Below are 21,250 nucleotides of genomic sequence, written 5' to 3'. Positions count from 1 at the left end.
TGACTGGTTTCAGTGTTGACTTCCTTCACCTCTCACCAATCCTCCAGGGAGCAAAGCAGTCAGGAGTCTCTTCTCTCCTAAAAACAGCTTATCGTTTCCTGGAATTTAGTTCATTTAGGTTTATTTGCATTCTCAGATCTCTGATAGGTTTTCAAAAGCCTGATTTTGCAGTTTATCTGGCTTGTTCTGGTTATTAGGGTGGTAGTGGTAATCTCTTCTGGTTTTCTACATCCTAACTAGAAGCAGAAGTCCTGCCTGAACTTCAAACTCATAATCTAATCATATATTTCCTGGCTGTTAGAGTTTGAATTGGGAAGGTCTTGGAAGATGTTAAGCAGAGATAAGGCAACAACTCTGAGTCATAAAACACGTCACAAAACCCTGCAGTTCAATAGTATATACGAAAGTATATGAAATGTAAAGTATTTGAGGTATAATTATGGACTGGGTAACAACAGTAATTATTATTATATGGTGTTATATGTCATTGTTCACATTGATTTCTATACTGTTTTCATTAATTCATTTAATGAAACACATAGCTTTCCCAGCCTATAAAAGTGTTCATTTCCTATATTAAGACACATCCCCCCACCTTGTAACCCAAGAGCCATAACTACATTTACAATTTAAACTAAATCAGACAGAAAACAGTCACTGATCATTTTAATATTGGGGGTTTTAAAGGATACATTATGAAAAAATTAAAATGCAAAATGCAGCACCAAGTTAAATTAAATTATTTATTATGGAAAGATTAGTGAATCTAGTTACCTCTCTAAATTTTTCATGAATAAAATATTACAGAAAATTTCCTTTTGGGTGGTCAGTGTATAGATCAGAAACCCCCAAAGAAGCTGTACTAATAAAGTTAACTCACTCTAGGCATTTTAACAACATGCCAAGTGAAATATTTACCTCAAAAATGACTTTAATGATAAGTTATTTCTTTGCTTAATGTACACAATGGATAATTAGTTCAGGAAAAAAAATCTCAAAGGGAGAAAAAATAGCCAACTGTGAAATTCACAAATACTTTCCTTGGATTGGGTAAAAATGCTATTCAGGCCAATACCAGGGATGCATAAATTCTTTCTATCCTATTTACAATCCAGTCTTGATTAGTTAAGAGCTCATTTTCCAGTTTGTGAATTATCTAGGTCTTTGATTCTTCTCTTCCCTCTGGCTAATTACCTTTCCCATTTCTCTGCTCATTAGCACCTCCACCAGAAGGGGAAGAAAATCCAAAAGAAAAGAAAAAGTGAACCATACACGGACTTTTAAAAAACTCTGATGCTTGATTTTAAAAAAATAATAATTTTTCTATTGTGAGTGTGTGTACATATCAGATGTTCTGTTATCAATTTGAAATTCTACCACTTACAGTTTAAGAAATATCCTTGGGAAAATACTCACCTTCATTTGAATAGCAGATTCTTATGAAATGGGGTGATCTTCATGCCTTCCTTACAACGTTATTGTGAGATCAACTCAGAGAAATACAAATTTGTTTACTGTAAATGGCTATACAAAATTAATAAGTTATGTTTTGAATTCATAAAAACCCTTTGTCAATTCTTGTTTTTTTTTACTTTCCTTAAGATTCTGTGTTTGCTTTGGGAAAAGGCTCATTGCCAGAAGATATCTGTCTTTTTCTTTTTCTTCCTTTCTTCTTTTTTTTTTATGTTCCCTTTTCTCTCTAGCATGGTTAAGAAATGCACTCTTGGTAGAAAAGTAAAGACACTGGTAAAAATATTGTATCTTGACTGATGAATTTCATTCATCAATTCTTCCCTATCTGCTATTAAAAGGGATAATCCCAAGTTGCTTGTATTAGTATATGTTCTTACTAAAATAGTCCTCATTCTAATTTATATTTTCATAACATTGGTTCTTAAAATGAAGACATATCTTACAGAGTACAATTTTTAGTAAATTAGAGGATTTATCGTACTTGCTTGTTTTATCCAAGTCTGCCTCATTTGTGATATCAAGAATGTTTGGTTTGCCCGGTGATTAAATTAGCAGTCCAATGCCTCCACGACTATTCTCCTTTTAGATGGTTTACAATCAATTAGATCATATTTGTGGGTCACAGTTATAGCCTTTTCTGCTTAAACTGAATCAATTACCCAACCATAAATAATGGTTAAAAACGGAAAACAGTTATTAAAATACAGTATACAAACCTTTAAAACAGTACTGTTAAGTATTTATTGTCTAAAAAACTATTTTAAAGAATAAAGAGAACGCTTTCAAGTAAACGTCTTAGAAGACCTAAAGGAAAAATGTGAAATATGTTCCTTGTGAAAAATAAATCTCTAGAATATTCCATGTAGGGTACAATGTAAAAGAATAAAATGTCTAGTGGCAATAAAAGAAGCTGGAGGAAAAACGGTTGTTGTTATCAGCAAAACAAACAAACAAAAAAGTAAAATAGGACAAGAAGTTTGTAACAAACCTAATGCAACACACGTAATTGTGATATCTGATGTTAAATAACAGCCTTCAGATTGCCTCCTACTTTTAAGCCTCTCATAAAACAGCAGTGTCTTTTTCTAAGATTGTTTTCAAATTAGCAGATTAAACAGCCCTTCAAGATAAAAAAGATACATTTTAGGGATTTGCAGGGGGAAAAGTAGGAGGTTTTACTTTGTTCTCTCTCCTGGTTTTCCTAACGCTTTAAGAGAAGAAAGCATTCGAGTTGCATTCTCTACAAAAACAGAACACTAACCAATATGAAATATTACCAAATTGATATTAAGTAAGTGAACCCACTGAAGAAACCTCATTAGCTGTTTGAGTATGGACTTTGTCTTCATTTTATGACATGGTCTGGTTATGTAGCAAACATATGCAACTTATAAATTGTTTCCATTGCCCCACTCAGGAGCTAGTTTATACCAAGAAAGAGTCTAAATTCAATGCATCATTGCCATCCCCAGGGTCTCTTTCAACATGGTTCAGTGTGTTCGATGCTATACTTCTAAACTGAGGAGATGATATTGTTACCCAAAAGGCAGCCTGACAAATTACAAAGTGAAGGAGAATTTGAGAAAAAGTATGTCGTAGGCAGTTAATGCTTGTATAATGTGATTACTTAAAAAGCTTTGATGGATTTTCTTAAGATTTTTCCTTTATTGAATGACATGAACCACTAGCATTTTAATCTCCCACAAAGCAGACACTTAAAAATCCACCCAACATTTCTTTTGTTTCTTAATCTTGCAAAAGGTCATTTTTAACCTCACGTTAATTCCCATGACTCAATATTAAAGTGAATGTGATCCAAATGCTAGACAATTTCCTGGAGGGTAATAATTGACCGGTGGCTTGGGCAATGGGGCAGTGATTGAAGAGCTGGGTGACAAGCGTTTAGCGTTCAACCCAACCTAGAATTAATTCCCAGGGCACATCCCATGAAAAGTGCTACTATAATTTTAAATTGAACCTATTTTTTAAAACAGATTTATTGAAGTATAATTCTGTGTATGCTATATGTTATATAAAGTATAACATACAATAAATTGCACATATTTAAAGCATACAATTTTATGAGTTTTGACGTGTATATACTTTGAAACCATGATCACAATCAAGATAATGAACATGTCTATAATGCCCCCAAATTTCCATATGACTCTTTATAATCCCTTTCTCCCACTCCTCTCCTATTTGTGTATGAGGCAACCATTAATGTACTTTCTGTCACTATAGATTAGTTAACATTTTCTACAGTTTTATCATAAAATATGTACCTTTTTTTGTCTGGCTTCTTTTACTCAGCATAATTATTTTGAGAACAATCCATGTTGTTGTGTTATGTATCAATATTCATTCTTTTTATTGCTAAGTAGCATTTCATTGTATATGTACACCACAATTTGTTCATCCATTCAGCTTTGATGGACTTTTGAGTTGTTCAAGGTTTTTTGCTATTACAAATAAAGCTGCTGTGAACAGTCTTGTACAAATCTTTGTATGGACATATGTTTTGGTTTTTCTTGGTTAAGTATCTAAAAGTAGAATAAATGAGTCATATGGCAGGTGTATGTTTAACTTTTTAAGAAACTATCTAACTATTTTCAAAAGTGGTTTTACCACCTGCAATGTATGAGATTTCCTGTAGCTCCACATCTTTGCTAACATTTGGCATGATCAGTCTTTTATATTTAAGCATTCTAACAGGTGTGTATCAAACTGTGGTTTTAATTTGCATTTCTATAATAACTAATGATGTTGAGCACATTTTCATATGTTTATTTAGCATTCATAACCTTTGGTGAAGTGTCTGTTCAAATTTTTTGCTCAAAATGGGGAGAGTTATTTGCTTTCTTATTACTGGGTTTTGAAAGTTCTTTAAATATTCTGGATACAAGTCCTTTATCAGATATATGATTTGCAAATATTTTTCTCCCAGGTTTGTATTTTCATTTTCTTAACAATTGGTTTGAAGAGCAAAAGTTTTTAATTTGGATGAATTCACATTTATCATTTTTTTCTTTCAAGGACTGTGCTTTTGGTATCTAAGAAATACTGCGTAGGGGCCGGCCTGGTGGCACAAGCGGTTAAGTGAGCGCGCTCCACTGCGGCAGCCCGGGGTTCGCCAGTCCGGATCCTGGGCGCACACCGACGCACTGCTTGGCAAGCCATGCTGTGGCAGCGTCCCATATAAAGTGGAGGAAGATGGGCATGGATGTTAGCCCTGGACCAGTCTTCCTCAGCTAAAAGAGGAGGATTGGCAGATGTTAGCACAGGGCTGATCTCCTCACACACACAAAAAAAGAAATACTGCCTAACCTAAGGTCACAAGGACTTTCTCCTATGTTTCCCTTAAGAAGTTTGATAGTTTCAGGTTTTTCATTAGGTCTATGACTATTTTTGAGTTAATTTTTATACATTGTGTCAGATATGAGTCACCATTTACTTTTCTTGCAAATGGATACCCAATTTTACTAGCATCATTCGTTGAAAAGACTATACTTTGTCCACTGAACTTCCTTTTTGCATCTTCGTCAAAAATCAGTTGTTCATACAACTAATTCGTGGGTTGTTTTCTGGACTTGTTATTCTGCTCCATTAATCTATTTGTCTATCTATCTTTATGCCAATACCACACTATCCTGATTACTGCAGTTTTAAAATAAGTCTTGAAATCAGAAAGTTTTAGGCTTCCAACTTGGTTCTTTTAAAATTGCTTTAGCTACTCTAAGTCCTTTGTACTTCCATATGAATTACAGAATCAACTCATGAAATTTTACAAAGAAAGTTGTGCTAATATTTTGATTGGGAATGCACTTTATCTCTAGATCAACATGGGGATACCTGACATCTTAACAACAGTGACTCTTCTGATCACTGAACACAGTATAGCCTCCCATTTATTTGGGTCTTTAATTTCTATCAGCAGTATATTGTAGCTTTCAGTGTTCATGTCTTTCACATCTTTTGTCAGATTTATCCCTATTTCATGTTTTTGCAGCTACTGATACATTGATATGATATATTTATTTCAGTTCTAATTGTTTGTTGCTAGCTTATAAAAAGTACACACGATTTTTCTAAGTTGATTTTGTATCTTACAACCTTGCTAAACTCATTTACTATTTTTTTTTTTTTAAAGATTTTATTTATTTTATTTTTCCCCCCAAAGCCCCAGTGGATAGTTGTGTGTCGTAGCTGCACATCCTTCTAGTTGCTGTATGTGGGACTCGGCCTCAGGATGAACGGAGAAGTGGTGCCTCGATGAGCACCCGGGATCCGAACCCGGGCCACCAGCATCGCAGCGCACGCACTTAACCACCAGGCCACAGGGCCGGCCCTCATTTACTATTTAAAGTAGTATTTTGTCAGGCCAAGACTAGGATGATGCAAGTTAGGCATTCATCTGGAGTGCAGAATTTAAGGGAGTGCAAGAAAAGTCAAAATAGTATTTTAATGCAATATTTTAAAAACTCAAATCTGAAAACTACAGCCTGTAGGCTAGCTGCCTGCTTTTGTAAATAACGTGGTTTTTATTGGTACATCCAATCAGATTTTCTACATAAATAATCATGTCATATGTGAACAAAGACAGTTTTACTTCTTCCTTTGCAACCTGTATATCTTTTATTTATTTTTCTTCTCTAATTGAACAGTACAGAAACTCTGGCACAATATGGAATAGAAGTGGTGAAAGCAGACCCTTATCTTATTTCTTTTAGGAAGAAAACATTCAGTGTTTCACCATTAACTGTGAAGTCAGCTGTAGGGTTTTTTTGTTTCTGTGTTTGTTTTTTTTTTAATGCTTTTTATCAGGTTAAGGAATTACCTTTCGATTTTTTGCTAAAATTTGTTAAAAATCAGGAATAGATTTTTGGATTTCTTCAAATGTTTTTTTTGTTTGGTTTACGGAAATGATCATATAGTTTGTGTTGTTGTTGTTATCATCATTATTTAGTCAGTAACTTATGTGAATTGCATTATTTTCAAATGTTAACCCTACCTCAAATTCCTGGGATGAAACTCATTTGGTCATGATGTATTATATTCTTTACATATTGTTGGATTACATTTGTTAAAATTTGTTTAGAATCTTTGTCCCTATGTTCATGAGGGACATTGGTCCATAGTTTTTTCTTGTCCTGTCTTTGTCTAATTGTATCAGAGTGTTGGCCTCATAGATTTAGTTGGGAAGTAATCCCCCTGTTTTACCTTTCTGAAAGAGTATGTGTAGAACTGGCATTATTCTCTCTTAAATGGTTGGTAGAAGCCACTCGTGAAGCCATCTGGCCCTGTAGTTTTCTTCACGGAAATGTTTTGAACTGGAAGTTCAATTTCTTCTTTTTTTTCGGTGAGGAAGATTGGCCCTGAGCTAACATCTGTTGCCAATCTTCCTCTTTTTGCTTGAGGAAGATTGTCCCTGAGCTACCACCTCTGCCAATCTTCCTCTATTTTGTATGTGGGACGCTGCCACAGCATGACTTGATGACCAGTGTGTAGGTCCGTGCCCAGGATCCAAACCTGTGAACCCTGGGCCACCAAAGTGAAGCACACAAACTTAACCACCATGCCACACCAGTAAATTCAATTTCTTTAACATTATCCATTGTCTCTTGACCAACTTTGACAATTTGTGTCTTTCAAAGAATTTGTCCAGTTCACCTAAGTTGATGAATTTATTTCATAAAATTGTTCATAATGTTCTGTAATTTTCCTTTTAATTTCCATAGAATCTGCAGTGCTGTTACCTCTCTCATTGCCTATACTGGTAATTTGTGTTTCTTCTCTCTTTTTTCCCTGATCTGTCTGGCTAAAGTTTTATCAATTTTATTTGTCTTCTCAAGGAAAAAGGTTTACCTTTCTTGATAATCTCTATTATTTTTCTGTTTTCTATTTCACAAATTTCCTCCTCTGATCTTTATTATATCTTTTATTTACTTTGATTTTAATTTGCTTTTCTTTCTCTAGTTTTTAAAGTTGGAAGTTGCTGTCATTAATTTGAGAACTTTCTTCATTTCTGATATATGCATTTGATACTATAAATTTCCCTACAAGTAATGCTTTCATGGCATACCACAAATTTTGATATTTTGTATTTTAATTTTCATTCATTTCAAAATACTTTTTAAGTTTTCTTATGATTTCTTCTTTCATCCAAGGCTTATCTAGATGTATTATTTATTTTCTAAATTTTGGAGATTTTCCAAATATATTCCTATTGTTGATTACTAAGTTAATGCTGTTTGGGTCAGAGTACACACCTTGGACAATTTGAATTTAATAATAACAATTGAAAATTATCAAGACTTCTTTTATGGCCCAGAATATGGCCTATTTTAGTAAACGTTACGTATTTGAAAAGACTGTATTCTATTACCATTGGATGGCATGTCCTCTAAATGTCAGTTAGATAAGTTGATAGCATTTTTCAAATCTTAAATAGCCTCACTCTATTATTTTATTAATTATTGACAGGCAGATATGGAAATCTCCAACTATAATTGTAAGTTTTTTTATTGCTCCTTGTAGTTCTATCAGCTTTTGCTTCATCTGTCTTGAAGCTCTGTTACTAAGTGCACAGCATTAGGTTCATTATCACCTCTGGATGAACTGACTGCTTCATCATTATAAAATGAACTTTTTTGCCCCTGGTAATATTCTTTGCTTTGATAACTACTTTGTCTGCTATTAATATAATGAGGTTTTATATGATTAGAGTTAACATGGTGTATCTTTTTTCATTGCTTCAATTTCCTCCTATTTGCATCTTTATATTTAAAATTGTGTTTCTTGTAAGCTGCATACAGTTAAGTTTTGCTTTTTTATCTAATCTGAAAATTTCTGCCTTTTAATTGGGTTGTTTAAACCATTTACATTTAATGTAATTACTGATATGGTTAGGTTTAATTCTATCACCTTACTCTATGGTTTCTATTTGTTTCATCTCTTTTTTATTCCCTTTTTCTGCCTTCTTTTGGTTTGAGTACTTTGTATGATTCTATTTTATATCTTTATTGTTGGCTTTTCAGCTATAACTCTGTTGAATTATTTGGTGGTTTTTTTAGAGCTTAGAGTACACATCTTTAAGTTATCACAGTCTACCTTCAAGTGATCTAAAACGTTAAGTAAGGAGTTAGAAGCTGACAGTAGTATACTTCCATTTCTTCCTCACAACTTTGTACTATTGTTGCCATACATTTTACCTTTATGTATGTTATAAACCCCCATACTATCTTATAATATATTTTGTTTATACAATCAATTCTCTTCTAAAGTGAGTTAAGAAGAAAAAATCATATATTTACCCATGTAGTTACAAATTCTGGTGGTCTTCATTCCTTGAAATCTATATTTCAACCTGTCATCATTTTCCTTCTGTCTATAATACTTTCTTTTAACATTTCCTATAGTGCAGATCTCCTGGTGATGAATTCTTTCAGTCTTCTTGTGTTTGAAAAAGTGTTTTTGAAAGATATGTTGCTGAATTTTGAAATCTAGGATTTTTTTTTTCTTTCAGCGCTTTAAAGATGTTGTCTTCTAGATTGCATTGTTTCTGATGATAAAATCACAGCAGTAACCCTATATTTGTTTCTCTGTATGGAACATGCTTTTTGTCTCTGGCCGCTTTTAAGATTTTCTCTCTATCACTAGTTAGACTAATTTGATTATGATATACTGCCTTAATATAATTTACTTCATGTTTCTTATGATTAGAGCTCATCAAGTTTCTTGTTTTGTGTGTGTGTGGGGGGGGTAGGCTTGTAGTTTTAAGCAAAACTGGGAAAATGTAGGCCATTATTTCTTCAAATTTTGGGAATTTCAGTACATATTAGGCCACTTGAAGTTGTCACCAGCTCACCAATTGTATGTTTACTTTCTTTTCTCTCTCTCTGTGCATTTCACTTCAGATAGTTTTTATTGCTATATCTTCACGTTTACTAATCATTTCTTCTGCAGTGCCTAATATGATGTTAATAACTTCCACTGTATTTTTTCATCTCATTCATTGTAGTTTTCATGTCTAGAAGTTTGATTTAGGTCTTTTATCAATCTTACATGTCTTGTCTTAGCTTTTTGAACATACAGAATATAGTTGTAAAAAAATTTTAATGTACTTGCCTGCTAATTCTAACATTGCATCAGTTTTGGCACAGTTTTAATTGATTGATTATCCTCTTATTTTGGATTATATTTTCCTACTTCCTTATATACTGAGTAATTTTTAATTGGATGCCAGACACTGTAAATTCTATCTTGTTTGTTAATAAATATGTCTGTATTCCTCTAAATATTCTTGAGATTTGCTCTGAGTTGCAGTTAAGTTACTTGGAAACATTTTGATCCTTTCAGGTCTGGCTTTTAAGGTTTGTTTTGGGCATGACCAAAGCAGTGCTCAGCCTATGGCTAATGGTGAATCACAGGGTTTTCCAGTCTGGACGGCAGGAAGAGTCACTATTCCCAGATCTATGTAAGAACTAAATATTACTTCTCCTAATCCATTCAGAAAGTTCTTTCTGCAGTCTCTTGTAATTTACTCTCATGCATGAGCTTATCTGTACTCTTCCGAATAGTCAAGAGGGGCCCTCTGCAGATCTCTGGAGTTCTCCCTGTATGCAGCTCTCCACTTTCAGGTGCTCTATCTTATGAATTCCAGCTACCTTGGTCTCTCCGAACTCTCAGCTCTGTCTCCTCAACTCAGAGAGATCTCTGGTTTCTGCTCCCTGTAATGTGGCCTGGAATGTAATGTGGCCTGGAAACCTTCTGGGGCAATGGAAGGGCTCATCTCCTTTGTTTTCCATCTCTCAGTGACCACTGTCCTTATTGACTGATGTTCTAGGTCTTAAAAACTGTTGTTTCATGTATTTTATAAATTTTTTGATGTTGCTGTTTCAGTTGGGAGGGTAAATCAGGTCCCTATTACTCTATCTAGGCTGCAGCTAATGTTTTCTTTTAAGGAACTAGGAATATTCTAGCTTGAGAAAATACCTGGCTACATGGAACCAGAGAGAACTATGAGCTATATTATGTATTCTCATCCATTTTCGCTGCTCTTGTATTGTGGAATTAAAGATATTTTAATTTTTCTTTGCTTCTATGTTTTTTTTTTTTTTTTTTTTGGTGAGGAAGATCAGCCCTGAGCTAACATCTGTGCTAATTCTCCTCTTTTTGCTGAGGAAGACCAGCTCTGAGCTAACATCTATTGCCAATCCTCCTCCTTTTTTTTTCCCCAAAGCCCCAGTAGATAGTTGTATGTCATAGTTGCACATCCTTCTAGTTGCTGGATGTGGGATGCGGCCTCAGCATGGCCGGACAAGCGGTGCATCGGTGCGCGCCCAGGATCCGAACCCGGGCCGCCAGTAGCAGAGCACGTGCCCTTAACCGCTAAGCCACGGGGCTGGCCCTCTTTGCTTCTATGTTGATACCAAGAAAATAACTGTCGCTAATTAGTCTTGTTTCAATTGGAAGCTGTTAAGTCAAATGAATGAATGATATTAAAGCAAGGAAGTATAACGAATAAAACATTGGACAAGGAATCAGAAGACCTTACATTCTATATAACAAATAATGAACCCAAGTTCAAAAGAATCACTAAAAAGCACATGTAGTGATTAGTTTTCAATTTTTCAATTGGTAATTATTCCTAAAAATAGGGTCTTTTGTATGAACTGTTAGTTCACAGATGTCTTAAAAATCACTTGGGCAATATACTTTAAGAGCTATAAACATGCTACTACCTTTGACTTGCCAAATCTTGCTCTCAGAACATTTTATAAAAACTAATTATTATTTTAAGCACGAATAAAAGCTAAATGTATAAAGGTATTCTATGCAATATAACTTATAGTCATGAATAATTGCAATGTGTCAAACACATTATATATGATACCTCATTTAATCTTTACAACAACCTCTGAGAAAAGGTATTGTTATCACACATATGAGGAAGTTTAGGCTGAGCCTGTCAATAAATAGCAAATCGAGGAGATGCTGAGATTAAAATCCATTCTGACTGTAAACCCCATGTCTTTTGCTCCTAGACTCTATCAACTCTAGAAGAGTTAAAACAGAGATTTGTTAGGATAACTGGGCATGGCCTGTTTTACCTCCACCCACCCTAACTTCTAAAGTGTCCATTACTGTCATGATTAATTTTTATTTTTATTTTTTGTAGACTAGATGGATCTTTTAAAAAATCAATCAAGTAATGTCACCAGATAATCGTCTTGGATTTTAGCAAAGAAGGAAGGTTGGGAAGTATCTATGTCCTCTGGAATTCATGAACAAAATGAGAAAATCACTACCTAAGCTCTGGTGTAAAGAATGGAGAAGTTTCCTGGCAATATTCTAGCCTTCCCTTCAATACCTGCTCCAGTAATTTCCTAATTTATTTAAAATAAATCAGCATGGGAACGTGTAGAAATTGACAGACACAGGGACCTGACAAGCTCAAAAAATTCCAGAGGGAGCAAAGGAGGAGCCCCCTCCAGTGCAGGGATGCTTAGCTGGTGAATAGCCTCTCTTGGGAGGTGAGGAGAGAAGAGCCACAGTGAATAGCCTGTTGGTGAATAGCCTTCTGTTGGTGAATAGCCTCTTTGGGAGGTGAGGAGAGAAGAGCCACGGTGATGTTTATGCTTTACAAGCTCTGTAATAAGAAAGCAAAAGTAGCAACCCTGTCCTGGTCTTTGCTGGCCTAAACATATATTGTAGTGTATCTGTCACTAAATTTTATTTTTCTAAACAGACTGAGTGGGTAACAAAATCCCCCTACTTCTAATGCATGGGACTTAATCATAAACACTCCAAAGAAAAGGAAGCCCACTTCTGCTGAGTCAGCCTCCATCGTGCCTGTAAGAGGACTGTGTGGGGATTATGAGGTGATGACTACGCACTGAATAAGCAGTGAGCATCCTCCTTGCTTGCCGAATACCTAGATCTGACTCAATCCCTTGACTCCCCTATTTTTAAATACAGAACTTAAGAGGGGGCCAGGTAACAGTTCAAACCAAGGTCCACCTTGAGTCACCAACACTATTTTCTATAGACAGCTACATCCCTGCAAAGCAAAAAGAGCTGGGCTATAAAATGTCCTGTGCTGGGACTAATGACAAAATAACGGTTGGCTGATGACAGAACTTCTTTTCTTGTCAAATAAAACATTTTTTTTCTTTTTTGAGAGTCCTAAGTTAAGACAGCTCAATATAACTGGCCCATTTGAGTGGGTGGGCAAGGGAGGACTGGAATAACATATATTCTTCTCAGGTTCTTTAAGGTCAAATGGAATACCTCTTCAAGGTGTAACAGAAAGATTTCCAGGGCCAGTGACTTCACTTACTAGCTGTGTGACACAGGACAGTTAATGCAATATATTTAAATGCTGGTTTCCTCATATGTAAAATGGGGAAAATCGCTGCTTTACAGACATACAAAGTACAGTTCCTGGTACATATAAAGGCTCCCAGTAAATAGTTCTGATATAGGGGTTTTATAAATATTTAATGATATATGTCAAGGGTCATGAATGATACTGGTGGTATCAATTGCAGTAGAATCAACTGATGAGCTTTATAAAAAAATACATAAACACATATATACACATATATAGACATACTTACATACATAACACACACATAGATATGTATTCATTGTATCCATGCCAGAATTTCTGAAATGATTGAACTAGGATAGGGCCTAACCATAATACCCTTTTTGAAGCTCCCCAGGAGATTCAAATATGCAACTAGAATTGAGACTCACTGGATACAGGTTCTTAATCTGAGGTCCATAGAACTCTTCATAGAATACGGGAAACTTATTAACTTGGATGGGAAAAAAAATTAGACTTTTATTTTCAATGACATTTAGCATTTCCTCATGAATACAACAAACTACAGTAGCACCATCAATACTGTAACTTTGTACCAACAGAAACCACAGAAAATCACTGTACAGTTGCTGCAGATATCTCAAGGTGTCACCTACAGTCACCATTACATCAAAATCGCAGTAGTTATTAGATCTGCCACTAGATTGTGTTTTTAGTGACTTACTAAATAGTAACATATATTACTATATCACATTTTTAAAAATATTTTGAGCATTTTATTTTAATATAATGGGAATCCTTTGTAAACTATAGAATTTTATTTCATGCTTTCAAAAACATTATGTGAAGAGGTTCTTAGGCTTCACTAGGGTACCTAAGGACCCTGGCACTCACAGGGGGTTAAGAACTCTGTATTTAGAGGCAACTGGTGAAGAAAGCAACTTCAGGAATGCTGATGAAGAGCAACTTCTTTGAACTTAGTGTGTGCAATGCTGATTGATCTCTCTGTAATGAACTGAGAAAGGATTTCAGTAAAAATGAGGTGTATTGTAACAGAAGTATATTTACATATGAATTGTTCTTCTTTATTAATTTCTATAACAAAGCCGTCATTCTTTTCTATCTGCACCAGCTGATTCACTGCTGAATCTGTATCTTCTCCCTAACTCTGATTTTAGCTGCCAGAAATGATAGAAAATGTCAGTTTTGGCTTGCCAATTCAGTGTAATCAGACAAAATGCAGGATGTATTTTTTGGTAAAAATTTTCTCCAAGCCTAAAATATATGATTTCTAAGGCTTTTGCAGTGAGAATGAAAGGATTCACTTAAAATTGATTTCTGTAAGCCCCAGTTATACAGTATATTTCATAATAAGCACTGCAAAATCTCAGCTTAGGGAAAAAAAACTCTTAGTTGGTAACAAATTGTCACTACAATGATCAGTGTGCCAAATTTCATTCCCAGATAAAAGGATACCTTGAAAGCCATGCAGAAGTCTAATATATGTGTAGGCTTTGGTACAACACTATGATAGTTAAGAAACAAGCCCTTACAACACATTTCAGGGGTCTTGATGCCTTTATATGCAAGATGTTTCCAGCTGTTTCCTCAAGTTCATGGTCAACTGGTGCCTAATCTCTCTGGAAACAGAGATACTAGCTGCTGATATTAGCTGATGTATATGCCCCCCCAGCACAATTTCTTTTTCAGAAAAGTTAGCCCTTGCTTAGAAGCTGCCAGAGTGGGTTGAATTATCCGATCCCTGTCATTAAAGGTGGCAGCCACGCACTCGAGAATGATGTGGGAAAACTCCAGTGAGAGTGATAATTAAACTTGGAAAATGAAGGGTCACCTTCTTTTATTCAGCTCATTGGGTTTGGCATCAGAGTAATTCCAAAACAGTGGGGGATATTCCACTCTCAGCATGGCAATATCTAGGTGCACACACATTATTTCTATGGGTTCAAATGGGAATGCCATTTTAATTGTATTTAAAATGTTATCTTTGATACGGGGAGTAAACATGTTAGACATTAGTTCTAAGAATATAGAAAAAGAATAATGAGTATAATCTAAACAGTGAAAGAATTAGAAACAAGAAAAGCATGCATTGTTTTTACAGGGGAAAAAAAAAAGCATTATAGGAGAAGAAAATGGTTTCCAGGGAAATTGAAAGGAACATTTAAATGTGTCTCTTCTTTCTCCTTGACCGTGGGATCACAAAGCAAGGGTCTCGTCTCAGCTTTCTTGTCCACTTACTGCCATTTCTTGGAGGCCATTATTATAACATCTTTCTCCTGCCCAGGAGAGGGTAGAAAGGGTAGGTAAGCTTAAGACAAGCCATCGGTGGGAGTTATTTTCCAGGAAAAGGGATTTTTTTAAAGATAAATTGGCTTATCTAAATACTATTGAAGCAATATTTGGGAAATTATATTTCATACTGTTCTTATGTTGCATTAAAAAGTAATACTGAACTTTTAAGGGCCTGAAATGATACTGCAATATAGGCAGGTACACTAGAGAACATTATTATTAGACAGGAGCACGGATGCTAAAAGTGAATTTCAAGTTCAAATTCTGGCTTCACCATATAATAGCTGTGTAACCTTGGGCATGTTACTTAGCCCTGCGTGCCTCAGTTTCCTCATCTGTAAAATGGGGAAAATAATAGTACCTATCTTATAAAGTTGTTGAAATTAAATGACTGTTAAAACATATGAAGCATTTATAACTCTACCTAGCACAGAGTGATTATTATATAAGTGCTTACGTTTATTATTATTATTTTGCATTTTTAGTATGTAGCATAGTACTTAACACTGCAGACCAAGTTTAAAATTATATTAATAATTCTTTTTATGGTTGACCACTTTTTGTGTTTGTCATTCTGAGAAAAGCTTCCTAAAAGATGTGAGTCCTTTAAAAAACAAACAGTTCAACATCATTATTATTAGAGTTGATTGTATAATGTGAAAATGGAGATAATTGCCACATCAAGCTCAGAAAGTGAAAAATTCCTAATAAGCAGAAGCTATAGATGGGTCTTGATAGTTCCCTTCACATCTGAAGCGTTGACTTGAGGAAGATCAATTGTATTCTAAGCGATTATATTTTGATTCAAGGTAAGAGAGAATTTTGAAACAAATAGAACTTTCTAAATGAGAAAAAAAAAATATGATGGTCTGGCCAATAGTGCGATATCTAAAGTCCCTTTGTAAGATTTTCTGATTTATCAGTTTGTGGGCAAATATCCACAGATTTCATCAGATTTTTAAATATTTATCATTAGAATACTTGGAGTGTTTTCATTTGTTTTTGAAGGATTAATGTAGAAAAATCTTTTCTCCAACATAAACACACACATTGCCCCACAGCTCAACCTCCATTCACTACCAGCTCATTGAGAGAGAGACAGACAGAGAGACAGGCAGAAATGTGTGTGTGCGTGTGTGCGTGCATGGGGGGTGGGATGGTGAGGGGGAAAGGGGAGACAGAGAATGAATGCATAACATTAAGAACAACCCTAACCAATTATTGAAGAGAAACTACTATCTGTACGTTAAAAAACTACAGGCAACATATAAAAATCCACAAAGGAACGAAATATTATATGTAAGTCTGATTTTACTGTAATATTTGTGCACAGTACTTTAAAAGAACAAAAGGCTTTACAAAAGATAGTTGACTCACTTAGTATAAGGGTTAAAATTATTTGGTAAATTATTTCCCACTGAAAAAATATAAATAAACTATATAAGAAGATATTCTGCTTCTGCCTCAGGTTTATATTTAAAATGATTTATAGTCTGCAATTTCTTCCTAAGGTCACCACCTTCATAAATACTAGCTACATAGAGTGAAAACCAACTCAATAAAATGAGTATTTCATTTCTCTTCCTCCTGGTTATGTAGATACTTCTTCCATCTACATGGCACCCATTTATAACAAAGCCTCACATTGTGCGGATTTTTATGAGTTCTTGAGCTTTTCTTTCTTTTTTATCTTTCTATGCATCAGCAAAGCAACTGGCAGATTCTTTAATAAAATATATTATACACATTAATATTTATAAGCCTATGAATTGGATGTTTAAATAAACATTCACCAACTTATGCCAATTCTTTTGTTTTAGACGTTAAATCACACTTACATTGTTTGGAAAGTCAGCCTTTAGTTCAGCGACACTTTGACACCAATATGCAGCCGTTTTCTCACTGATGAGCTCAATATTCAGGAAGGAGCTTTGTCCAGGGCCATACAAGGGGCCAGAGGTGATCCCCCGGATGATTCTGGGTGAAACATTTGTCACAATGTCCTGATGAAAGAGCAAAGATATCAGGTCTCCTTTTGACAAAGAAAAACTATGATCTTCAATCACATTGATCATTATCATATTAAGCATTATTCTATGCTTACTTCCATATGACAGTATTTTACTAAGTCCCTTCTCACATTTTTACAGAAGAATCTTTTAACTATATTTTAAAGTACAGTTGAACAAACTACTTCCAAATGAAAGAGTAAAATAAAATATTTTTTAGCTTTATTTAAATTAGTTCCTGTAATTGTAAGGTTAGCATAATAAAAAAATAAAAATATGTAAATTCATTTACACTGGTTTTGGGCATACACATTTTAACTTGTTTGCAATTAAATAATAAATAAAAACATGATTAAAATGTAAGAATATCATTTCAGTCTATTTAATCTAAGTATCTCCAAAGAGATTTTAACTCCAATAAGAGTTAATGTTCATAGAAAAAAAATATTTTTTTTCCTAAATAGTAATTCCAATGTAAATCAGCCAAGGAGTACACATTAGTATTACTGACTCATCAAACTCTAACCCACACTCTAACAAAATAACTAGATCTACTTACGTATAAGATTCTAACTATAAATCCACATTCAATGAGAACTCACTTTTCCCAAGACTGAAATGAGGATATCAATAACTTCCTGATAACTATAAACAGTAAACAGTCAAATTAACTTGCTTGTTAAGTGTAATTAACAATCCACAATTACTTCTAAAGCTGCATTAACAAAGAAGAGTAACATTCTTACATTACTAAAAACTAAAAAGAAACAAAGAAGGAAAATGTTTCTTCAGCCAACTTCCAATTAAAATTAATTTTGAGTAAAGGTCATTTAGTTAAGGATTTATCAGAATTAGTCATTTAAGTACCCCTCCTCACCATCTTGTCACTTTTAGTGAGATAACATGCACCCCCATTAGTATATAGCAATTAAGGTCAATTTACATATTTTAATTAAGAACCACCCCATATAAAACAATTAGCGTAATAGGCATACTAACTGGATTTCATAACATTTGGACGTTTTTCCAACTAGATAGACAGGAAACCTTAATTAGCATTAATTAGTGCTGATCTGCATATGTTTGATAAGGCATACCCTTGCCACAAAAGATTATTTATTCCTGAATCTGCCAAATGCTACAGTTGCAGAGGATAAAAGGACTTTTCTTCACATTGCATGTTAATTTCTGGTAATTTACATTCACTTTTACATTTGAATTAGTATATTATAAAATAAATGGTATAAACGTTACAATAAGCCTCTTTAAATATGTACATTTTTACTTATAAGAATCCTGCCAGTTAATGTTTTACTAATTAAGCCATTCCACTTCTATTGTAATTGTGGGCAACACCAACAGCCTTACTTTGGTTTGTTATTGTGAGACCGTGTTACACACTCTTACTGGATAAAATAACAAGAAGAGTCACTCCAGGAAGCTCAAGCCTAGTGGGTCAAATTCCTATCTTGGCGAATGCTTAAAAGTGTGCTCTGCATCCCTGCATCCCTGCAGGTGGCTTCTGTGCAGCTCACCCTGTAGGTACTCCTGTGCTGCCATGGTCTGAGAAGACAATTCTTGAAATGTTTCACTCAAATGAGGCTGGTTTTCTTCTACGTTCCATTTTTTTCTTTTTTCTTTTTTTTTTTTTTTGTTTGAAGACGATTAGCTCTGAGCTAACATCCGATGCCAATCTTCCTCTTTTTGCTGAGGAAGATTGGCCCCGGGCTAACATCCATGCCCATCTTCCTCTACTTTATATGGGACGCCGCCACAGCATGGCTTGACAAGCGGTGCGCCGGCGTGCTCCTGCGATCTGAACCTGCGAACCCTGGGCCGCTGAAGCAGAGCACGTGCACTTAACCTCTACACCACAGGGCTGGCCCCCTATGTTCCAAATTTTAAGAGCCATACTTTCAAGCCTGAGGTCCTCCTTTCCTTTGCTATACTCCCTATTCTAAATGCTCTTCACCTAGATAAGTCCAATCTAGGCCACAGGCTGTGCCCTACACAGGAGAACTTGGCCAAGAAGGTGAATGGAGTCCATATTTAGTTCACCAAGTCAAGGGCCCTCCCACTGGGTAGTTCCACAAATAAAGGGGCACCTGTTTTAAATGACTATTCTGTAATTTATATCGACCTGGAAGCAGCGCTTTCTGCTTATTCAACAAAACTTTTATGTGTTAGCAGCACCACCGCACCTGCCCATTCTTTGAGACTTAGCTTCGACTTCAGTCCCTTTGGGAAGCCTTTCTGATCTCCAACACCAAGTCTTAATAAGATGCTCTGACTCATGCCAGCATCATCGAAATATGTACCTTCCCCAATTGGCACTCTTAACACCTTGTATTGCGATTGTCTATATTCTGGTGAACCCTCCACTAGAGTATAAGCTTTGGAAAGGAAGAAACTATATCTCGTTTACTATTACATGCCCAGCTTCTGGCCTGGCCTTTAGTAGGTGCTCAAATAAATATTTTTTCGAAGGAGCCTAGACTAAAACCCTAGGCACTAGAATAAGTCTCATCCTGAGGCTTGGGACTATGAGGTATTTATTGCTGGCCTCATTCTGTTGCGGAACAGACTAGGAGATTTGGGTTTATATTCAAATTTCAGGTACTGGCTCTGTGCTTAGATCCTTTCCTACTAGTCCATTCCTCTAGAATTGGGGTCCTTGCTTCCCCTGATCCCTCAGGGGGTCCCTCTCCCCGAGACCCCACTGTGGTTAGGTCCTAGTACCAGCATGTTGTGATACAGATTGCCCATTGCTCCCCGCTCCCCCTCCCAGCCTACTGCAGAGCCTCAATGACAGGAATTGCTTGAACTTCATCACCTTGTAACTTCTAAGACCTTCCTGATTGCTGGCCCCAAATTGTTGGGTTTATCTGATCTCTAGGATTCAAACAGAATGGTCCCATTCAGATGCAATCTATTAGCCTTAGTCTGGTTCAGGTGGATGTGAATTCCTAACCTGGTCCAAGGCCACCTAGGGGATTGCTTAGCTGATGAGCCTATCAGGACCTTAACCAACTATAGTTGCCTCTTGTAACCGCACATCAAGCCATGTATCTGTGCCCTAGGCTGGGCCCACATCTTCATAATATGTGCTAGGAAATGTTTTAATATCATAAAATAAAAAAGATACAGAATGGAAGAGTTGTACCTATACTGAATAAAGAAAAACTTGACAGTCCAGGAATTTTAAGCCATATGCTATTTTACAGCAACCCTCCTAACAACTATTAGGCCAGCAGCCCACAATAGCCAAAAAGGTCAATAGGCTGACAAGATTTAATTAGAGGACAGTCAATCAAATGCTTCTTTCTTAAAATGTCCCCCTTCAGTGATACCTTAAAACCTAAAATTCTACCTGTAGAGATTTTTCCTTTGTGTACTGTGAGTCAAGTTTATCGTTAATGTTGGAGTTGTTTTATTTTTCTCTTCTATAATCCAGTGTTAAACTGTAAATATACCATGGGAGGATTATCAGTGATCTCCTTAACCAAGATCAAACAGGAAGTACAAGGCAAATCAAAGAGAAATTTTATCTACTTTATGATAGGGATTGTTTATTCCTTTATGTTGATTTATGATAGGGAGTGTTTCTCTAAACAGGTCAGTTTTCTCTTTCCTTAACTCAAGCAAAGAAGAAAGACCCTTAACAACTGCCCAAATTACAAATGCTTACTGCATAGAACTTGTCAGCTATCAGTGAGTCAATTGTTACCATCACAGCAATTTAAAAATTCAACATAGTCCAAATTCAACTACAGTGCTGAAATTCTAGTATGGTCACCTGGTGATAAATCAGTGATAGAAATGTTATTCTAGGTTTTCTTTCCCAAATTCAGTCATGTTTCTTACTACTTTGTCAAAAACCTTCTCCACTGACTTGAGACTTCTTAGAATTTTAAAATTAAGTGAAAGATGAATGAAAACTTGAATATAACCAATTATCCTTGGTTATATGATTACAGTTAGAGCTTCAATAATTGGGCAATAACTTACTAAAGCTTTTGACCTGGGAATACTTGAATTTGAGTATGATTTTATAAGATAATATTTTGCTTTAATATTTAATAGCTAAATCATATTAGCATTGCTTAAGGGAGTTAATATAACA

The 21,250-nt window shown here is 35.3% G+C and overlaps 1 protein-coding gene across 3 annotated transcripts in view; it reads right to left on the bottom strand.

Moving 5' to 3' along the window:
* DPYD (dihydropyrimidine dehydrogenase) overlaps nucleotides 1–21,250 on the bottom strand; it is a 777,563-nt gene that overhangs the window by 304,964 nt on the left and 451,349 nt on the right. For all 3 annotated transcript variants that reach the window (XM_004420800.3, XM_087446926.1, XM_087446934.1), the window contains one exon: nucleotides 16,957–17,121. In XM_004420800.3, coding sequence (XP_004420857.1) covers nucleotides 16,957–17,121 — 165 coding nt within the window. The remainder of the gene's footprint in view (nucleotides 1–16,956; nucleotides 17,122–21,250) is intronic.

The sequence above is a fragment of the Ceratotherium simum genome, chromosome 2 (genome assembly GCF_057802395.1).
Source record: "Ceratotherium simum simum isolate JZ-2026a chromosome 2, ASM5780239v1, whole genome shotgun sequence".
Taxonomy (NCBI): domain Eukaryota; kingdom Metazoa; phylum Chordata; class Mammalia; order Perissodactyla; family Rhinocerotidae; genus Ceratotherium; species Ceratotherium simum.
The sequence above is the reverse complement of the archived record's forward strand: the minus strand, read 5'-3'. Positions and strand labels throughout refer to the sequence as shown.